Source organism: Chelonia mydas, chromosome 8, assembly GCF_015237465.2.
Source record: "Chelonia mydas isolate rCheMyd1 chromosome 8, rCheMyd1.pri.v2, whole genome shotgun sequence".
NCBI classification, from domain to species: Eukaryota; Metazoa; Chordata; order Testudines; family Cheloniidae; genus Chelonia; species Chelonia mydas.
Genome location: NC_057854.1, coordinates 65804476 through 65826828, shown reverse-complemented (window position 1 = coordinate 65826828; position 22353 = coordinate 65804476). Strand labels below are relative to the sequence as shown.

Genomic DNA, 22353 nt, shown 5'->3' with positions numbered 1-22353 from the left:
TGCTACAGAGGCTGTGTCAATGCAGCATTTTAAGTGTCTGGAGCCCAATAAAGGGTCTGCAGTGTTTAAAACATTGTGTCCAAAGCCATTTCTTGCTGTTTGATTACACATTGGACAGGTACATGTTTATAGATGCTATTCTTTCTTTCCAATGATTATCTGTGCTCTCTTGGTGGACCAAACTGCAGATGGTATTTCAGAGCAGCATGTTAACATTCACATAAATGCCTACCCACTGAACCTGGAAAAAGTGTTTAGATTTATATTTCTATTATTTTAATGATCATCCATTGGGTCATTTTGACAGTACCAGTTCTTTCCCACTTTTCAGACAAATATAAAACCCAACAGATTTTCCTGGTCTCCAAAGAACAGAAGCGTGAAAGCCACATCTTAATACTCATTTATGAGTGAATAAACTAAAATATTGATCTGCTCTGGGGTGCTTGGATGTAAACTGCAAACGTTGAGCTGGTGTTTCAAAGCTACTGAACATATACCCTGAAGCTGCAGCTAAGCTGAACTTCAGTACAGGGGACACAAAGGTGGTTTTAAGCCACATTTACTTTCCATTAGTTGGCCATCCTGTTCTTGGTCTGGTCCCTGCTTAAATTAGAGCAACTTTAAGACTTCTTTAATGGACCCACAGAGTCATTCTAGCAGTAGGGAATTGCCAGGCTATAAGGGAGACTCTCCCAACCACATCTCCCTTTATGGGTGTATCCTTCACTGACTAGTTATGCTGGCTTTAGGGCAGTTTTGGAAAGCAGTGCTGAGCAGCCCTAAGGGAAGCACTAGACCTATAATCTAAAGAGCTACCAGGCTCCCTGACATATGCTTACCATTTTCAGTTTCATTTGCATTGACAGGCAACAACAAATATAAACAGCATCCTCATTAAAAGAAAACAAAAAAGTGTCCACAGCAGGGTGTACTGTTAACAAGACGCTGCCTCATAGTGTTCTCTGAATATTATACATATTTTAAGAAGAATATGAATTTCCCTTTTAACCCAAAAGATCCTTGAAATGAGACTCTTACTTTGAAAAGTTTAGTTTTATTTCCGAGGGATGAGAAGAGCTTCATCACATGTAGCTCTTTCTTTCAAGAACTAACACTGAATTTGGATAATGAGGCAATAGACATTGAATACTACAGTGAGGACAGGTTCATATCACAGAGTCTCAAACTGCTTCCACTGGCTAACCTCCTACTGATTTCAAGGAGAATAGGATTGTGCTCACAATAGAATGTCAGCCGGAGTCACTAGTGCAAGGAAATTCTTAAAGCACTAAAAATCAGTCCCACTGCATCAGTGCTATGCAACACACTGCAGTTCTGTGCCATCAGGCTTCAGTTCACAGAAACACATTCCATCCCTGAGAGCTTCTTTACCAATAGATTGTAATGCTGCACCACATACAGTTGCTGTACATAATGGCTCAAATATTTCAAAATGCATCTGCCCAAGTTACACGTGCACAAACTCCCATTGGGTGCACAACCTCTTTCTGCATCCCTATATGCATATGGAAAACAAGGGCCGCATGTGTGCAGCAGAATTTGTGTATGTGCAAAGTTTGGAAAATATGGCCCGATATTTGCAGAAATATCACAGAAATAGGGCCACATATTGTGTGCAGACTGGTTACCATATACTGGATCAGAACAGCCTCAGGGTCACTCTTACTCATGCAAGACTGCACTGGGGTGAAAACACAGCTAAGGATAAGTTAGGGCACCTCATTCTCTCCATGCCCCCTGTTCCCCTGTCTGGCAGCATGGGGTATGCCTACAATGCAGCTGGGAGGTGCAATTCCCAGCCTGGGTAGACAAACTCCCACTAGCTCTGCTCAAGATAGCGTGCTAGAAAACAGTGTGAATGTTGCAGCTGGGTGGTGGCTCAATCTAGCCACATAAATCCAAGCCTGCCCAAGCCCCTCAGAGTGCAAGTTCACACTGAACTGCTGCCCCTACTCACACACTGCTATTTTTAGCACACTGGCTTGAGCAGAGCTAGTGTGAGTCTGTCTACCTGTGCTGGGAATCACACCTTTCAGCTCCAGCATAGAGACACCCATGGAGACTCAGTAGTGTAAGGACCCATTGTCAACTCTACAGCACTGGAGGATCATGATTGTGTTGTAGATACGAAACTTTACCACTGAACGGTATGTATGTTATCCCAATGTGCCAGCCAAGATATGTGATATCTCCCCATTTTCCCCCTGCCCCTCCAGCTCCGGTCTAAATTCCTTCATTCCAATTTCAGATCTATCCCCCCTTCCTCTCTCTCTCTCTCCAACAGGCTGCTGCTAGGCTGTATGTTCTTCAGAAAGCCACCATCCCAGTCAAATCTACCACATTCCCACATTGGATCTTGGGGTATGATTTTGATAAGGAACAGACTTTGAGGCTCAGCATGAGCATTGCTATTGAACCCACTGGAGGGAGGTCACACGCTGGAGCAGGTGGTGGTGCTACTTCCTTGAGAGACGGTAAACAGGGAGGCTGGCTGTACGAGTGGAAAAGGAATGTCACTGGGTGGAGTGGATAGGCTGGCTGGCTGGCTGAGGAGGAAGCATGATCCAAATATTAACAATTTTACTTCCAACTTTTGTATGTGAGAGAGAGAGAGGAAGCTAAAAAGATGTAGCCATTTATTTTTATTTATTTTTCAGAGAGAGTATTTTTGGGACAAGTACAACATTCTTGTAGCAATGCTCAGATGTGAATCTTCCTTACCTAAGTTAAGATAAAATAGACATAGGAGTTTGTAGTGTTACTACGTGTATCCCTCCTGAAATGTTAGGAAGCTATTAACCTAATACTTTGCCACAATATGGAAAGAAGACAAGGCATTAATGTTGTATCTATGGTATTACGAGTAGTTTAGGGAGAAAATATTATGAGTATTTTAGTTCTCATTTAAAGCTCTTTAGTTGGAGGTATAAGAAAAAATCCTCAATATCACACATTTAGAAGGTGGGAGTGGGAGACATTTCCAATACAACAATTAGTCATTTTCATCATAACATCTAGGGTATTGGTGCAGTGTTTTAAACATTAAATCATCCATCTTTTTTCCTTCAACATATATCTAATAGCAGTTGAAAATATTCTTATTTCTGTCTGTTAACTAGATTAATGGGGATGATATAATTGTCTCACTATTCTCCAACTCTTTGACACCCAATGACAATCATCTAAAATTAGGAACTGCCAGGCTAGGAAAAAAAATGAAAATAAAATGTACATTTCTAACAGTGAGGATAATTAACCATTGGAACAATTTACCAAGGGTCATGGTGGATTTTCCATAACTGACCATTTTAAAATCAAGACTAGATGATTTTCTAAAAGATATGCTCTAGGAATTATTTTGGGGAAGTTCTATGGTCTGTTCTTTTACAAGAGGGCAGATCACAGTAGTCCTTTCTGGCTTTGAAATCTATCAAAAGCACCAATAATTTTAAATGGAGCTCCTCAAAGCTTTCCCAAATTGCAGCACAGCAAAAACTGACCTGTCAGTGTTCTGTCAACAAATCTGTAAACTAAGAGCACTAGTGAAACTGACAAGAACCAGGTCAACATAGCCCTTCTGCTGTATTAGCAGCTTGTGTATAGCATCCTACATAACGATATTGTATCAAAATACGCTTCGCTTATATATCTACCTTTTTGTATGTATGCAGCAACCTTATAAATTTAACTGTGATCCCATCTGTAAATTGCTTTGAAAATACAAATAAATAGTATTTTTGAAGAAAGGGATAAAGTAGACTAGATATAAGTTAATAAAGTTGTTATACAAGGTCTGTGCTTTGATATAGACTTCTTTTACATATTTGTGCTGAATAATACTCAGATTATGAGAAAGTAGAAAATATTGGGCTAAGACATTGACTACCATGATCTCATCTGGGACATCTTCACACCATACTGGAAAAGAGAGGTTAGTATGACCATAGAGGATCATGTTGGAATGCATCCAACATATCTTTTGCCTCTAGTGACTTCTCCTAGTGAGGCTAAGCACACAAAGCTCCCTAGAGCAATCTTGCATGTAACAACAAATGCTGCTGATAAAAGTTATCCCAAAGTGGCTAATAGCTTTAATTATTTGATGCATTACTTTATTATTTCTCATTTTTTTCACTGAATGTTAAACTACAGATGGTTAAGATATCCTGTCACTATTCTGGTAAAAGACAGTATGGAATAATACATCCACCCAAATTAGACTCCATTTACAGTATATTGTGTCAGCATCCAGAAAAAGTTGTTCACAGCAGAAGTGGTACAATTAAACTAAAAACCACCCTTCAACTTTCCTTTTCCTTAAAAATCTGTTTATAGGTAAATTTAATGGGCTAGATCCTCAACTAATTTAGATCAGTGTACATCACTCATGTACCAGCTCATGAGCTTGCCCAATAGATTTAGCAAAGAAAGTGGTTTCCTTTATTTTGAGGGAGAGACTACAGTATAATTAATTCTCATTCTTAATGCTCTGTTTCACTGTAATATTACAAAAAGAAAGGTTAGGTAATATTTTAACACAGAGAAGGCTAAAATGCAGCCCAAGGTCAAAAACAGACAGTGGAAGTTGTATAGTGTCCTTGTTATGTTAAATATGGAGAGGCTGAAGCTCTGATTGCCCATGTCAAGCAAAAACATTGCATGCTAGATCCTGTAGTTAACTCTTTAGTCAAAAACCTGTAACCATTTGCAAATGCTTTAAATGGGCAAGATTTGGATACTCCTCTTTTCACATTGTACTTTACACTTATGTGGCATTTGTCATCTGAGAATCTCAAAATTACTTTGCAAAGATTAATTAACCCTTCCAACACGCCTGTCTGTTAGGCAGTGTGATCCAGTGAAGAAGACAACAGACTGCAAGTCTCAAGACTGGGTTCTTTACCTTGTTTTCCTACTGACGTTAGGAAAGTAATGTAACTTTCCTCTGTCTCAGCTTCCCCACTGGTTAAGTGAGGATAATAATTCCTATCCACCTTTGAAAAGGATTTTCAGACCTGCTGGAGAAGTATTATCATCCCTGTTCTACCAGTGGTTAAACGGAAGCACTGAGAAGAGTCTTATCCAAGATCACACCATGAATCAGTGATAGAACCAGGAATAGAATGTCTGAGTCCTGGTATCTTTGCTCTAACCAAGAGATTGCTCTTCCTTCCATTTCAGCATATTCCTGTTTTACAGGGAACAAATACAATGTAATTACTAATGTAAAACGTGTAACTATTAATGATCTGGCAATGGGATTTTGGTCTTCTGTACTAGAACATTATCTTCACACTCCTGACACAGACAGGCAATCAACCGAAACATGTCATTAGCCACGTATCTGGTCATTATAATGTAGTAGATTATGATTCACCCCTGTAAAATATAGTGATAAATGTTTAAAATAATGGAAAACCTGTTTCCTTTCATTAGGTTATACGGCCCTTTCCCATTATAACAGCTGAGCTGTTCATGAGCCTGTAGCTAAAGATCAATGGATGTTTCCATTATACACCCTTATTATATGTGATTTATAATTTGACCATAAAGACTCATTTCCAGCTCAGAATTTTTTTGCTACTAATTTTCAAAACAATTAGTTCAGTTGCTTTTAAGCTAAAGAAACATTAAAAAGTGAAGGTTTGCCAACAACCGATGATTTTTTGCTCAAGTATAACTAAAGAATGCCAATGATTAAAATTTTAGATGGGCATGAAAAATCCCAGAATAAAAATATAAATCCAAGGGATTTTGGCTTTAAAAACTGGCTAGTGAAATGTGCAATCATTATTTTCAAAGAAATTTCATAAGCATTTTTGCTATGCACAGCATGTGTCCTCAACAAAAATTTATGTAACAGACCTGACTTTTTCCTTTGGAGGCATTCTAAGCACTTATTAAAATGTGTCTTTTTCTTAACAAAAAATGCATACACAGTTAAGCCAGAACTATTCTAGCCTCTCAGGCAACAATACAGGTTTAAAATGTGTATTAGTTTGATAGACATTCTTCATGTTTATTAATTATATAATAAGCATGTTTAAAACTACCTGAATACGTGTGTCTCAAACCAGAAGGGGGCAGAAAAAGCCCACTGCTGTTAAATAGCATTAAGAGGTGGACCTGATCCTACACTTCTCTCTGCACAAATCTCATTGAAGTTATCTCTAGTCTATACTAGAGACCTTATAGTAGCACAGCTGTACCGATGCAACTGCACCGCTATAAGATCTCCCATGTAGCCACTCTATGCTGATCGGAGAGAGCTCTCCCGTCAACATAATTAAATCACTCCTAACGAGCAGTAGTAATTATGTCAGCGGGAGAAGCTCTCCCGCCAACATAGCACTGAGTACACTACCACTCACGCTGGTGAAACGTATGTTGCTCAGGGGGGTGCTTTTTTCACCCCTGTGAGCAACATTAGTTTTGCCGACATAAATGGCAATTTAGACATGCCCTTAGTTGAAGTTTTATCTACAAAGCACTGTAGGTTGAGGCCCATGAATGTTTTAAAGTAAACTAGAAGAATGCCAAGGCATGCAAAAGCAGGGCCCAGATTCTACCTTCAAACTGACATTTCATAACTTTTTATTGGCAAATGCATTCTGGACCAGGGCTGTCCTTAGGCATACACAGAGAAGAGCTCTCCCCTACCCCCCAGATCCTCCTGCTCACTGGCGGCCCTGCTGGTCAACTCCTCCCCTTCCCTCCCAGTGCCTCCTGCACAGCATGCAGGAGCCGCTGGGAGGGAGGGGGAGAAGCAGGGATAGGACGTGCTTGGGGGAGGGGGTGGGAGGAGGTAGGGCAGGTACGGGAAGAGGCAAGGTGTGGGTGTGGCCTTGGGGGAAGGGGTGAAGTGGGAGCGGGGAGTGGGGCAGAGCAGGGGCAGGAAGAGGCATGGCAGGGTGGGGGCTTGGAGGAAGGGGTGGAGTGGTAGCAGTCCTGGGGCAGAGGGGGAGGGTCGAGCTCACCCCCGGGTAGAGAGGAAGTCAGCACCTATGCCTCCAGCCACAAGGCAGTTCAATAGCATGGGTAGTCTAGCAGGCTAAGCTCAGGAATGACATCAAGGAGATTCTGAAGAACATTCTAATCCTGGCACTGACACAAACGCAGTGAGGAAGGTGAGGTAGAGAGAGAAAAGTTAAATTACTTTCCTAAAGTCAGTAGCAAAGCAAGGTGAAGAACCCAGGTCTTGAGACTATAGTCTTAAAGTCAATTCAACCTTTCAGTCTTTTTACTCCCTTGCCCACAACTACTCCCTTGCCCACAACTCCCACAACTATGTCTGTTTTAAGAGTGCTCGTGGCAGTGGAAGAGAGTCTCACCTTTCCCTACTCTTCAGTCAGTCTCCTGTCTCATGCCGTCCTCCATCCTCACCTGTCAAAGATATAGCTGTATGTAAGAAACTGAGAATGCGACCCAGCCATGCTGCTAGTGCTCAGTCCATATCCACACGAGTGTACTGCACCTGTGCAGCTAGGCCTTTTGGTGTTTGTTTCATCTTCTATGTCTGTGTTCAGTTGCCCTACATACTAGCTGCCACTGCTGATAGTTCCTTCTGATTTTACCAATGGCAGCAAGACTAAAAAACTGCAGAGTTAATTGTTTCATTCTTTGTCAAGGAAGGAAACAACAGATCCTTTAGGGCAGTGATTCTCAACCTTTTTGGGCTCAGGACCCATTTGTAAATGGGTATGGCCTGTCATGACCCAGTAAATAGTCTGAGGATGGAGGCCATTGGGTGGTTTTGGTTGAGGCCTGTCACCCAGGGGGGTTGGGTCCTGCCCAGCACTTACCCCACAGTGGCAGCTCCTGTGCTGTGGGGCTGGCTGGGCTTGGCTCTCGGCTCTGGGTGTTGCAACCTCCAGGACTGCAGCACCACTCAGATTTGCCCCACCCCATGACTGGACCAAATTTGTGTGAGTGGAGTCATGATCTGGCTCATGGGGTTGCAATGCCACTCACTCAGATTTGGCCTAATGAACTCCCATCATCATGATGGCTGGGCCTAATCTCAGTGGTGCTGGGACCCCTGGACCAAGGAGGTGAGCCCAGGCAGCCGTGTGCAAAAGGAGCTGCCACGCAACCCTTTGAAACATTTTGCTGACTCAATTTTGAGTCCCAACCACGGGTTGAGAAACTCTGCTTTAGGGGAGGCTCTTCTTTCCCTCTAACTTTCATGCTTTCTACATAATACAAATCTTTCTCCTCCAAGAAGATGGAAATAATGACACTGCTACCACATACAACTGTAATTGCTAAGTTGCCGCTAAAAAGAGGAAAACACCACAGAATCCTGGCCTAACAACATTACAGTGTTTCTAGGAGCTGAATATCTTTTAACTGTATTCCCATGCTTTATTTGTAATAAAGTGGTGCCGGGGCTTAAGCAACTTCTTTATGTTCATAACTTACGTGACAAGCCCAGAGGTGCCAGGGCTATAAACTGCCAAACCTAGAGGTGCTGAGGCTCAGCCCTTGCACAAATTAAGCACTGCTGTATTTAGATATTATTTAAGGGTGGGATTTTCAAGAGCACTTAATTGACTCATAAGCACAAGTTTCACTGACTTTCAGTAAGACTTATGCCCTAAGTCACTCGGTGCTTTTGAAAATTCCACTCAAAAAACCAGAAAGGTGATATTAAACATTTATAAACTGATATAAACTATTTACACCTTGTAATCTTCGGGGAAATAAGAGATTCCTTCTTACAAAAGGTGGTACAGAAAGACACTATAAGCCATGGCTATTAAAGCTAAGTAATACTATTCTTCATACATATATGTATCATAAGTAACCAGGAGCAGTACAAGCGTGACCATTTCAGTAAGGTATTTAAGCACATACCTAACTTTAAGCATATAAGGAGCCCCACTGATTCCCAGAGGAACTATTCATGTGCTTGAAGTTAGGCACGGGCTTCAGTACTTTGCTAAATCAGAGCCCAAATGAGCCCTTCCATGTGTCTATCAATGACCTAAACCCAGTAAAGTAGTATTTTTGGAAGTGTTAGCAACTAATAATGAAGAAACAGAATATGAAGAATTTGTAATACAAACTAAACTTATTTTCCAGAGACTGTTTGGAGACTGGAGACTTGTGACAGACCAAAGAGAATAAAAAGTACATAGAAGATATAACATCTAACAAAAATTAACAAGCTTTGCACATTCAAAATATATTAATTGCATGCATGGGGCAAAACAAAGATTGAAACAACTTCGTTTTCATGATAGGGTCAAAACAATAGCTGGTGTCACTCAGACTTCACAGACTTATACCTAAGCCCTGCTACAGCCCCTTTGTGCTCCAGATAAACAGCCATATGGGATTCCCAGTTTAGAGGAAATCTCTGAGTGGCTTAAAGCTGCCTTTTCCACTCCTTTCCCAGTCTTCATCATCATGGGTGAGATAGGAGAAAGAAGGGGCATGACCACAATACTGCACTCTGGTATGTCCTGGTTATCCATTTGTCCCGTTTGAGCTGCGGCATTGTTTAGAGCAGTCCTGAAGATGCTTTAAATTACACTATGGGCCACATTGGCTGTTTGTGGTTCTTCCACCTGTGTTGCACTCATATTGGACTCATTGAATGGTGAATCCAAATGCATAATTGAATTTTTGTTGAAGCAAAGCTATCTACCTCTTCCACAGACTTACAGCTGTAGGAATGGTCATCGACCTCCACATAAATCCAGACAGATACAACTATGGCTTTGATTCTTATTTTTCAAAATAATGTATTGACCAAAGCAAAATATTTATTCCTTTCAGTGAGTCAGGTAAATGTGTCTGTTTTAGAGCTCTGAAAGAGTAATACACAGGTTATTATAGCAACTTTAAGAACTTTATTACAAAATGACAGGGATCCACATATAATCAAAACAATAAATAGCATGGATGCAGTTGAGGGTTTTTCCTCCCCTTGGGAACCTTCTAGCTGAAAATACTTGATCAGAGCCAACTCAGAGAATCATACAGCTCCGTTACCCATTTCCTTAAACCAAAAGAGATAGGAGGGCTCTGTCCTCCCCTGAACAACAGTAATTCTTAGATGAGTAATCTTGGATTTATTTTCAATGTCATCCATTTTAGAAAGCAATCTCTTGTTATTTCCTACCAGGCCTGTTACAACATCTCTATCATGTGGAACTGTAGATTCCAGAATTTCAGTTAACTGTTCCACTCAGTGAAGAGGAAGTCCTGAAAATCCTTGCACTGTAGTTTTGATAGATTGTATGGATCTTTCCTAATTGTCCAACCAGGGGTTTTAGAGAGAATGGAGACACAGACAGTACTCATGGAAAAGAATAAGCCATCATCTTTGCTGACCCTACACCACAATTGGAAAAAAAAATCCACCTTTTCTCTCCAGAGGATTTTGTTCTTACAGGAATGGGACATAATGGGTCAAATTTACCCACATGGATGCCAGGGAGTGCAATTTACACCTGTGCTGAGGGGCAGGTAGGTAATCACCCCAGTGCACCATCATCCTGGGACCAGGGGAGAAAGGGTAACTTTGAAAAGTAGCTGTGGGTGTACAGGTGCTCCACTGGCTAGGCTAAGAAGCTATGAATGCTAGCTGTACGTGCCTGTTTTTGAAACTGTGCTGGCTGGCTCCAGTCCCCTCCTCTCTGTAATGCTGCCTCCCTTCTTCTGCCTAACTTGCAGCCAAGAGTTTGCCTGAAGCCTGGTCAAAGCTGGTGTGACTAGGGAGTGAATAGGGTCCAGTGACATCGAAAGTTGTGCTAGGGAATAATCTATGAACCGATTGCCAGAGATCAGTGGAGCTACAATAGAACAGCAATAAACAAACAATAAAAACAGCCTACGCTGCAGGCCACACTTTCATGTACCCTGGCAATGTTCTTAAATCGGTAAATAAGACAGCTTCAACTCAGTGGAGCGTCCAGCAGGAATATCTAAGACAGGTGCTATCAGTTTTCACATGCCACTCTCATCTACTTAGTATTCATTTTCTTAGATTTGTTTCTAATGCAATGTAATTAGTCAGAATATTGTTTCATATTTGCACCAGAGACCATCTTCTACAGTTTGTCATCTTATGGCCATTATCTTGATGTTGTAAGATTGTCTCTATAGGCTTCCACTTATGAACACTGATTATTTCTGTCTTGACTTTGGAATGTTGCCTCGATAGATTTGCACAGAAATGGTTTTGTTTTCATGTTATCAAATCACCTACCTTGACTTGATTTGACATGGTCATAAGGGATTTTTAGTGATATTATGGACACTGCAGCAAACGGTGAATTAGTGTCACTAAAAATATATATAATTATGAATAGTTACTGTTGTGCAAGAGCAGTAGCTATTTTTCATATTTTATCTCTGCTTAAACCCCCTAAGAAAGCCTAATCAACATTTACAATTACTATGCTCAATATATATATATATGGCATCAGAAAAATTAAAACATAAAAAACCACTTAATCCAAAACTAGATCCAAGTTACATCTTTGGTTTTTTCCTATTTTGTAAAAATCCTTAAAGCCAAGAACCCTAAATCAGTTTTCTGCCTTAAATAATTTCAGATAGGTCAGATATTAAACCCTCAAAATTCCAAGTTTATCAAATTAGCTGTAGCTAAAGCAACATTAATTGCGGAGTCGTGACTAAGGACTATCATGGTAACTTCGGAAGTGATAAACACAACAATGGTCACTCTCAAAAACTAGGCAAGTTTATCCTAGTTATGATGGCCCGGGTTTTCAAAGGATTCCCTGTACTTTCCTATGGCCTGAATCCTGCAATTGACTCCATTCAGGCAGAGTCTTGTTTAAATCAATGGCACTCTGCATAGGCAGAGGGGTCAAACCACACACAACACATTGTAGGACTGGGTCTATACTTGTTATACAGAACACCTAGGAAATATTACAGATACCAAGGTAATCATACTAAGTTATATACAATAATTTGGTAAGTTTTTAACTGTAGGTCTTAATATGTGATTTGCTGGGAAAAAATTAAAACCTTTTAGCTAAATCTGTGTAGGTATTTCTCATGGCCCTCTTAAACTAGTATCATTCAAAATTCTGCTTCTGCCCCATGCCTGCAGAGGCTCACTTGGAAGATGAGAGAGAGAGAGTGTGTTTATAATATAGAGACACAGAGTTTCTTTTTGGTGGATTTCACCTTTCTCCATGTTCCCAAACCACCAATTTATTGACTTAAGTAAACACATTTTTATAGAAGAATCTTGTAACAGAGTCTTTACAGTAACTCTAGTTTCTCACTGATCTGCATTTGGCAGTAAAGTTAAACCTCTTATATTGAGCTTTGATACAGTGACATTGTTATGCCAAAGGGAAATAAATGTACTTAATTTTTTCACTGCATGTAAATGTGCTATTTGCAGTTCCACACAAGAGCCAATCGCTCTTTCTATATGTGGACAAACACACACACACACACACACACACACACACACATTCTGAAGCTGTCTGTGAACACCTTTACTTAAATCTGGGTTCCACTGTACCTGTTCCTCTTCTACTTGGTATGGTTTAACAGAACAATCAGTCTGGATGTATCAGCATACTGAAAACATATCTTAAACTAAACTATTTAAATTTCTGCAAAGATGATGTTAAATATCATTCTCAACCAATGAACATGGAACAAATGTGAACAACCTTGCAAGTGGGACTCATATTTCCCAGCCCAGTGGACATGCATGCTGTCAAAGTATGCACCAGGCATGAAATCCTAGGCCAACTGAAGTCAGTTGCAACCTTCCAGTGGATCCAGGATTTCACCCTTGGACTGTTGGGGAATGATGTAGCTAACTCACCATACATACGGCCTGATCCATAGCCTATTGAAGTAAAAACCATTAAAACTGACTAAGATATGTCCTACAGTGTAGTCAGGGCTCTCAATCCATCCACTCTTGAAAGGTGATACTCATATATTTACTCTGCCATGCTTTTACCCTCTACAACTCACTCATCACATGCATTTAGAGCAGTGTTTCCCAAACTTGGGACGCCGCTTGTTCAGGGAAAGCCCCTGGTGGGCCGGGCCGGTTTGTTTACCTGCTGCGTCTGCAAGTTCGGCCGATCACGGCTCCTACTGGCCACGGTTCGCCGCTCCAGGCCAATGGGGGCTGTGGGAAGCGGTGTGGGCCGAGGGACGTATCAGCCGCCGCTTCCCGCAGTCCTCACTGGCCGGGCACAGAGAACCACAGCCAGTGGGAGCTGCGATCAGCCGAACCTCCGGACGCGGCAGGTAAACAAACCGGCCCAGCCCACCAGGGGCTTTCCCTGAACAAGCGGCATCCCAAGTTTGGGAAACGCTGATTTAAAGGATTAACAATACCTGTACTCCAGCTCCCAAGAAAACTGTCAGGGGAGCATGGAAAAGAGAGGACTAACCCGCAACATGGAGAAATAACTTAGGGAGGTAGAAGTAGGAAGGGATTGTGGAAGGAATGCTGTAATAGAGAGGGGACAGAGTGAGAGAAGATACTGAAAAAAATACAAATACACAAGAGACAGCTCAGAAAAGAAAAATATCTTGTAAGAAAGAGAGGGGGCTGAAGAGAAAATGTGAACTGAAAAATTTCAAAAGGATGAAAAAATCTAAAAAAATAAGGAAAAACTGCAGAGACCTAAAGATGAATCAGGATATAGAAGAAACAAAAGGAAGAGATAAAGAAAAAAAATGAGACATATAACTAGCTCTATGTTATCAAAAGTTTGCTTTCCATAACCTTTTCACTTTGTCATTTAATGGTCCTTTTAATGTTTCTAGTGCACACACACAAAAAATGTGAAGATTGTCCTAATTTTGGATGAGGAGAGGCAACTCCCCCTTTTCCGGACTCAAACCTTGTTATCACCTTCATTTTCCTTTTGAAAAACTGACAGTTCTCTCTCATATCTACGTTTCTGACCCACCTGCCTATCCTTTTTGGCATTACGATGCTATTTTAAGTAAGCTGTATATAGCAAAAGTAGAAGAAAGTGTCCCAGAAAAAGGAGGGGAACCCATTTACTTCCCTGAACTGACCTTCAAACAGAATGTAAGGGTACAACGAGCTCATAATTGGATCCTGCGGTCCCCATTTGAAAGAAACAATAATTTTCTATATAATTTTCCTCTAAGTTGTAGTCACATCATCTATATAGTTGCTTCATAACTAACAGCAGTCCTGATCAGATCTATTTGTTTTTTTAAAATTGCAAATGCCTGAAAGTTAAGCTTTAAACAAACTGAGAAATTCCTCCATGCATTATTCATACGTGAATATTTAAGAATACAGTATGAATTCAATAAAACTTATCAATTATCCTCTCCTGATAATTAACAATAATGCAAAATCAATATGTTTGATTAGGTGTCCAACTAAATTGTATGAAACATTATTGTACCATCTGCCATTTGAACTGCCTGACCTGGTTGGAAGAACAGGGCTGGCTTTAAAAAAAAAAAAATGCAATTTTAATTACACCGGAATTACAAAACAAATGATTTCTTGTGAATATTTTGTGACTTGCAGCAAAGCATCTTTTCAGTATTTATGGAGGTCATAACCTACAAAAGTTTTCAATATTTTATTAATGATCACTTTGGAAAAGTTGCCTAGTTTTAACTCAGAGAATAATTCACTGAGTTAACTGCAGTGTCTTTTCCCTAGGTAGGCAAATCTTGAAAACTTTGTCCAATTTTGCAGGTGGCCTTCATCCATCAAGTGCAGTGATCTGAGAATAGCATAATCAGAAGACTGTAGTCTACATGCTAATTGCTGAGACCAGATGGGTGAATGTATTGGGCCAATTGCTGTTGGTGAAAGAGAAAAGCTTTTTGAGCTCCACAGAGCTTTTCTTCACATCTCACCCACTTTGTCTCTCTAATATCTTGGGACCAACACGGCTACAACACCACAGCAAAATACTAATTTCTGAGTCACCAAAAGCAGCTTTAAATATGCAGGTCATTTCCTCAGAAGGCAGAAACCATGGAGACCCTGCTGAGAGGGAGTAATCAATACTCCTGAATGCTGCAGAGATCTCCTGCATAGATCTTCACAGCGCCGATGTGAAGGGTTATTATTTATTTGTATTACAGTAGTGGTTAGAGTATGTGCTATATATACACATAAGGTAAGAATTCCTGACCTGAAGAATTTACCATGTAAATAGACAAAGCAGACCAAAAAAAAGAAAAAGAAAAAAAAAAAAGAGTATTATCCCCATTGTATAGATGAGGAACTAATATGCATAGATATTGAGTGACTTGTCCAAGATCATACAGGGCATCTGAAGTAGAGTCAGAAATTATACCGATATCTCCAAAGGGTCATCCCAGGGTTTTAACCACAAAACTTCCCTTCCTCCCCAATTCAGGATGGGATAGTGGACTTCTGTATTGTGTGGATTCACTGGGCAAAAAATCCCATGTAAGATGAGCAAAAGCACACCACATATCCAGTACCCCTCCCCGTAGAATCCATGCTGCTCAGCCCATCTCATTCCTTGTTACATATTAGACTAGACACTTGTGCCTTAGGATGGATATACTAGCAGTATATGATCCCATAAATAGTCCTGCAGAGAAAAAAGTCCCTTTTCTTCTCTTACATCTTGAGAGCATTTGCTCTGTGGTGGGAAACAAGCTTGCTTTTTGGGGGGGAGGGAGGAGGGAGATGTAGGGAGACAGAGAAAAAACAAACCTTTTTGCCTTTTGGAGGTTGTTTTCTGTATGTGATTAATCATGAGTTCCACATGAAAATCTCTTGGCTCACTGAGTTCTTTAGAAACCAAACAACATTTGCAAGTTTTAGAAGTTATATTGAGATGTTTCAGGATCATCAAGTTTTGAGCTTTAGATGTCAAGTATAAATCACATTTTGAAAAGTCATCTGTGAATGCTCAGTGTATACAGTAGAACCTCAGAGATATGAACACCAGAGATACAGACTGTCAACCGGAACACCATGGGGAACTGGAAGAAAGTGACCAGACAGCAGCGGAGACAAAAAAACCCCAAACACTGTACTGTACTGTGCCTGTACTGCATCTTAAAGATAGGCACAACTGGACTGCCTGATCCCACACCCACCTCTACTCGCCACAGCAGGGGGCAGTCACAGGTAGGAGGTATCAGAGTAACAGCCGTGTTAGTCTGTATTCGCAAAAAGAAAAGGAGTACTTGTGGCACCTTAGAGACTAACCAATTTATTTGAGCATAAGCTTTCGTGAGCTACAGCTCACTTCATCGGATGCAGTGAATGCTGTTTTCCCCTCTCCCTCCCCCCTGGCTGCGAGGGGGACAAGCTGGGAAATAAATTTCCTGAGCTGCTGCTGAAACCTGGCCTGGAGTGTAAGCTGCTGGAGCCCAAGCTGCTGGAGCCTGTGCTTCTGCCTGCACACTGTGCTCTGGAGAAGCAGCTCAGTTTTAAAGGGCCACAGCCTGCACCACGCAGCCACTGACACTGCAGTGCTCCCAGGGTGCCTCACTCACCACCCTTGCAGCCAGGGGGCTAGAACGAGCTGCCTGTCCCCACCTCCACTCGCCAGGCAGCCAATGCAGAGCTGTGAGCCCTGCTCTGATAGTCCGCCCAGTCCCATAAAGCATGCTCAGAGTTCCAAACATTTCAGAGTTACAAACAACCTCCATTCCCCAGGTGTCCGTAACTCTGAGTTTCTACTGTATTGAAGCTACCTAAAATGACTCATTTTAATGTTTTTTTTTACACGCTGCACCATGCCGCCAACACTAAAAGCAAATAGCTAATCTTTTAAGGTCAATGGAGTTGTGTCTGATTACTCCAGCAGTGAATTTGTTCCCTGATTTACAGTTCTGGGTAAGGATATAAGCTTGGTGGGATCATCTTTGTCCTATGTGTGAGCATTAGCAAAAAATCCACCACAGTTTGACAGAATCGGCAGCCCAGCAGATATCTGCCAGGTTATTACTGAGGTACATTTGTTTTGATACTTGGAAGAAAAAATAAAATGTAAAATCCATTGCTCAGGCAAAGCTTTGACTCTGCACTCTGAAAGCCATACATAGTTATATTCAAGACATTCCATATAGTCCTTTTCTCACCATAGGAGTGACTGCAGACCTCTTACTAGAGTGTGGCTTATCTGAATGATGTCAATAAATAGAAGCAAAAGATGGTACCACAAACTCTGAAAATAACCACCACCAATTTAAAGTAGCTGGATGGGTACTTTGTGGATCTTATTCCTAGCCTAATACATACAATTGTTTCTACCTTGACATTTCTTTAATAGAAACAAGAACAAATAGAGCCTTGTTCATTTCACAATGTTGGGAGGGGATTTTAAATTTTTATTATTGTTTATCATTGGGTTTGTTTGATAGAGAGCAAGTACATAATAATACAAGTGTCAGGGTAAACTCTCCTGGCAAAATATTGCATTTAACATTTAAAACATAGTAGACTGGAAAATCTCTTAATTTTTTTCCTAACTATAACTAACGTATCTGCCCTTCTCTTGGTTTTTGCATCAGGCTGACTAGGCTTAGTTAAATGAGCAACTTTGGTCACAATTCAAGTACAGATCCATAGCTTTGTGCAACTTATGTGCTGGAAACACTATCAGAAGTTAATGCAGGTCCTAAGTCAATAAAATAGTAGCAACATAAATACCAGTCATTTGAATGTAGATGCGGCTTGTCATTTTCAAAGCCATTTGCAAACAATGCATCTTTCCTTCCAACACCGCTGTGATGTAGGTTAGGGTATTAGAGCTGACTGGAAAATTAAAACAAATATAAAATTAACAGAAACCAGCATGAAAACTTTCACAACTGTTTGTCCCCGTCCTCCAAAGCAACCCTAATTATTATCTATGTATTACAGATGAGAAAATTAAGAAAAATGAAATGACTTGCCAAGTTCATAAGAGAAGTCGCTGACATTACAAGAATTAGAAACTCAGAATTACTAACTCCTAGTACTTTGCTCAGGTCATTAGACTATGCCTTTGTCTACCTTCATTAGCCTTTTTTGTGGTCTTTGTGAGTACAGAAAAAAGCACTGACATTGAAACTTTTTATGCAGCACTTCGTTTGATGACTTAAGGCAACATTAGATATAATGAGAGATATTGGGCCTAATTTTGAAAAGCATCCTATGTGATGTTGCATCCGCAATTTTGTAAGTGCAAATTATTGTGGGGATATTTTATAGCAGTTAGATTTCTAAGTGCTTCGTTGTGTCTGTAGATCAGATAGAGTTCGCAGTGAATGTACTGTGGAATGCTACCACAATAATTCACACCCAGAAAACTAGAGGCAAAAGATCAGAGACTATCTTAAAAATCAGAGTGTCTGTCAAAAAAAATTTTTTTTAATAGAAAATGTAGGCAAATAAACTTGTTTAATTGGCTACTTGGAAAAGGCAAAGGTGTTGGTATATATCTAATTTGGATTCAAAACCAAACATTAAGAAAAAAGATCTCATCTTCTATGTAAAAAGGGTATTTAATTAACTATTGATTTCTACTCAATTATTCTAAGGCCAACAATGATTAATATTGATGGAATAGATATTTCCCCACCACTGTTGCCCAAATCAAAGGAAATGTTAGAGGCTTGTTACATTAGAATAAGCAAAGGCCAGCAGCTTTATCTTTAAATAAGACAGTACTTTTTATTTGATCTTTGCTATTGCTATGATTGTTAACACTACATAAATTGTATGATTATATATAAACATTTTTGGTTTTCATTATAACAGACATAACCAAATATTCAGTTTTACTTTGAATGTTGAAAAATTTAGTTTACCATTCTGGATTTGGTACCATTGTATGCAGTATTTATTTTGTTGTTTATTATTCCTGTTAGTTTATATTCATCATGTAAAAACAGCCAATGTACTATACTAAAGAACAATGAAATGCAGACATACGGTCTTTCTCTTCATGATATCCTGAATATTCTGCATTAGCTGAACTTTAATAATCAGTTGAGACACTTACTGAACAGAAATTGTAGATGCTTTTCAATGTTATATCAATTGGTTGAAAAGAAAGAATAATTGAGAAAGGTGTCAAGTGAGAAACACTTGGGTAGATGTTGCCTTTTGGTTATTTTCATATTATTACATGCTGGAGAGGAAGCGCACCAACATCAGCATTTGACTCCTTTGTATGCACCGAATTAGAAAGTGATTATATGTGAGAAAGGACATTTAAGGGTGAAAACAACTCTTGGTGTTTGGGATGGTTGGACTTTTTTGTTGTTGTTTTGGTTCAAGGGGATGGTGTTAAGAGGGGAGTAGATAAAAAATAACTTGTTTTTTGACAAATCAAAGTCATTTTTAGAAACACTTTGGGCCAGACCTGTGTAAAGCTGATGTAAATCACCACATAGCCTTGGTAAACCTATGACAGAGAGCTTTACCAAATAACATTTGAGAATCTGGGCCACCTGTTTGGATTTCAGCTATCATGGTATTTTTACATTTAAAAAGGTGAAGCATTTATAAATCTATGAATGTAAAGACAATTAGCATATCTCACAGCGGAAAGACTGAGAATAATTTGTTTTTCTACCTTGCCTCCTTTAGTGTGTTCCCTGGATGTTACATGCTTAAGCAATATATAACATTGTTCCAAATCCTGGAGGCCTTACACTAGATCCAATCATGCTTTCCTTTACTCAGGGCAAATTCCTAATGATTGCGTGGGAATTCTGCCCAAATTAGAAGTGCAGGATCAGTCCCTTTGTCCTCTTTAAAGTAAAACTAAAATAAACCAATATCTGCTCTAGGAATTATTTGGAGGAAGCTCTATGGTCTGTATTATATAGGAGGTCAGACTCAGTGATCACAATGGTCCCTTCTGGCTTTTGAATCTGAAAATATTCTATTAAAATGGGAATATAATCTATAGCATATTCTACTCTATAATATAATCTAGAATTTACAGTGAGACAATAGCATGGTATGCCTGTACACACCCTTATAGGGGAATGTTTCAATCCAGTTTTGTTTAATTAATGGAAAGAAAAAGCCTAGTGGCCCTTCCTCGCTATCTTCAGTAGATATCTTAGATACTTCTAAAGTGTCTATCACCCTGGTACCTAAGCACCATACACAATTAAGAAGAAATATGTAGGTCTGTAATGAAAATGGTGCCCTTTCTCTCTCTTCTCACATTGACATGGTGTGTGAATTTAAACTAACATCATTTAACACCCATAGAGAATGCTGACTTTCCCATGCCATATCCCCTACTGCTTTTTGTTGAGCTTCCAGAACATTAATACATAAAAGTCACTCAGTATCAGGGGCAGTTCTGTTTCTCATACAGTTCTATTCATTTCACCTCATCGTGTTGCATTTTTAATTGCCATTAATGTTTTTCAAGAGCTCTGGGATGTTAACATACACATAGGCCTTTCAAATATGGCACTTCACCAAGCATTCCAGTTCAATAAATAATAATAAAGGCACTGACAAACAGCTGGTACTAAGTAACTTCGTATTCAGTTGTCTGAAATGGAAGATAATATTCCTCAGATTACAGCAAAAAAAATTATGGGAAAATAGCTAAATGAGAAAAAATAGTAAACTGCAATTGTTTGGAAACTGGAATCACATATCTATTTACATCTCTAAGGCGAGAAAAAAAATTAAGTTCAAAGCTTTCTGTAACAAATGAACTTAAGCTTATTCTGCTCTTCTATTTTTCCCCTTGTCCTGCAGCAAATGTATGTGACAAAGAACTACTGCAATGCCAGAATGGAGGAACATGCCTCAAAAACATGCGATGCCAGTGCCCTCCAGCCTACACTGGCATTTTGTGTGAGAAGTTGAAGTGTGAAAGGGATCCAGGAGGCTGCAGCCAAAACTCCGGCAATGTGGCAGTATCACGTGGCCCTCTATTACCGCTGACTGCTCTACTAGGAGTAACTGGGCTTTTCATATTCTAGGCTCCGTCTGGTTGATGGCATCGCGTTCAGACTGCTTCAGAAGGAATGTGCCACAAAAAAGCAAAACAAAACCCAAGCATTTGCTACTAAAATTTAAAAAAGAAAAAGAATAAAACCACGTATAAACTAAGAAGGCCCAACTGAACTAAGCCATATTAATCAATTGTGGACTGCACTCTGAGTCAAAAGACTGTTAATTTCTGACTCAAGACAAGTTGGCAGCTGCCAAGTCTATTACTATAAACAACGCCAGCTGCGAAGAGTACAAAGGATTGAAAAGGCTTTGACAAGTCCCCAAAATGGAAAATAAAAAACATTTGCCACTTTGATATGGTGCGCTACTGTACCTCTGCCCAGTGTGTGGACCAACCAAATAGAGGCATTCTTTGCTGTCAGTGCATTGTGGGTATAAGGAAATCTGTTAAAGCTGCCATATTGGCCTGCTTCAGTCCCTAAATCCCTTCCAACCTGTGCTTTAGTGAACATTGCTCTGTAACCCTTGTTGGTTGAAAGGTTTCTTTGTCTGATGTTAGTGATGCACATGTGTAACAGCCCCCCTCAATAAAACTCAAAGACAGTCATATCCTTGTATATTTTAGCAGCACCGCATCAGTAAGATGCTGTGTTCATCTACTGTACAAGAGTGGCTATAGGACAAAAAGTGTATTTATCCTTTTGTATTCAAATGAAGTTATTTTTCTTGAAATAATGTACAATGTAGATTTTTTGTATTATTGACAATTTGTGTTACCAGACAATTTATTAATGTATTTAATTGTAATCGGATAAGAAAATTACTACTTTTTATTTAATCTTTCTTTTTTTTTCTTTTCTCCTTTCATTTAATTGTGCAGAGATTTCTCTGTATGGGCAACGTGCTGGCATCAAAGAATATCAGTTTACATATATAACAAGTGTAATAAGATTCCACCAAAGGACATTCTAAATGTTTTCTTGTTGCTTTAACACTGGAAGATAAAAAAAATAAATAAAAATTCCTGCATAAACAATTTCAGGAATTTGTATTGCAATTTCTTAAGACAATTTTTAAAAATTATTTCCTTGATCATTTTACGGTCTGCTATATGGATGAAATACAAATTCAACGTCAGAATTTAGTTCACAATGAAGTCTGACTAACTAACATGTTTTCTAACATGTATCAAACCACTCTGAATAAAAAGATACCTTTTGTTAGAGGAAAAGGTTATAAAAACCCTAAATCTGTATTCACTCTAGTCATTGCCAGAATTATTCCAAGGCTAATTTACAGAAGTATTATAGAATATTTTCTTTAAATCATGCAACTTTTGTGGATTGACAGTAATGAAGTCGATATATCCCCTGCTTAAATGAGTCTCCTAAAGCTTCATT

The 22353-nt window shown here is 39.6% G+C and overlaps 1 protein-coding gene across 7 annotated transcripts in view; it reads left to right on the top strand.

Annotated features, from left to right (window-relative positions):
- NTNG1 (netrin G1) overlaps positions 1 to 22152 on the top strand; it is a 262932-nt gene extending 240780 nt beyond the window's left edge. For 4 of the 7 annotated variants that reach the window (XM_043520971.1, XM_043520969.1, XM_043520970.1 and 1 more), the window contains one exon: positions 20753 to 22152. In XM_043520971.1, coding sequence (XP_043376906.1) covers positions 20753 to 20979 — 227 coding nt within the window. In that variant the 3' untranslated portion in view covers positions 20980 to 22152. The remainder of the gene's footprint in view (positions 1 to 20752) is intronic. The other 3 variants (XM_007055213.3, XM_007055212.3, XM_043520974.1) reach the window with 2 other exon arrangements.
- The last annotated feature ends 201 nt before the right edge of the window (positions 22153 to 22353 follow it).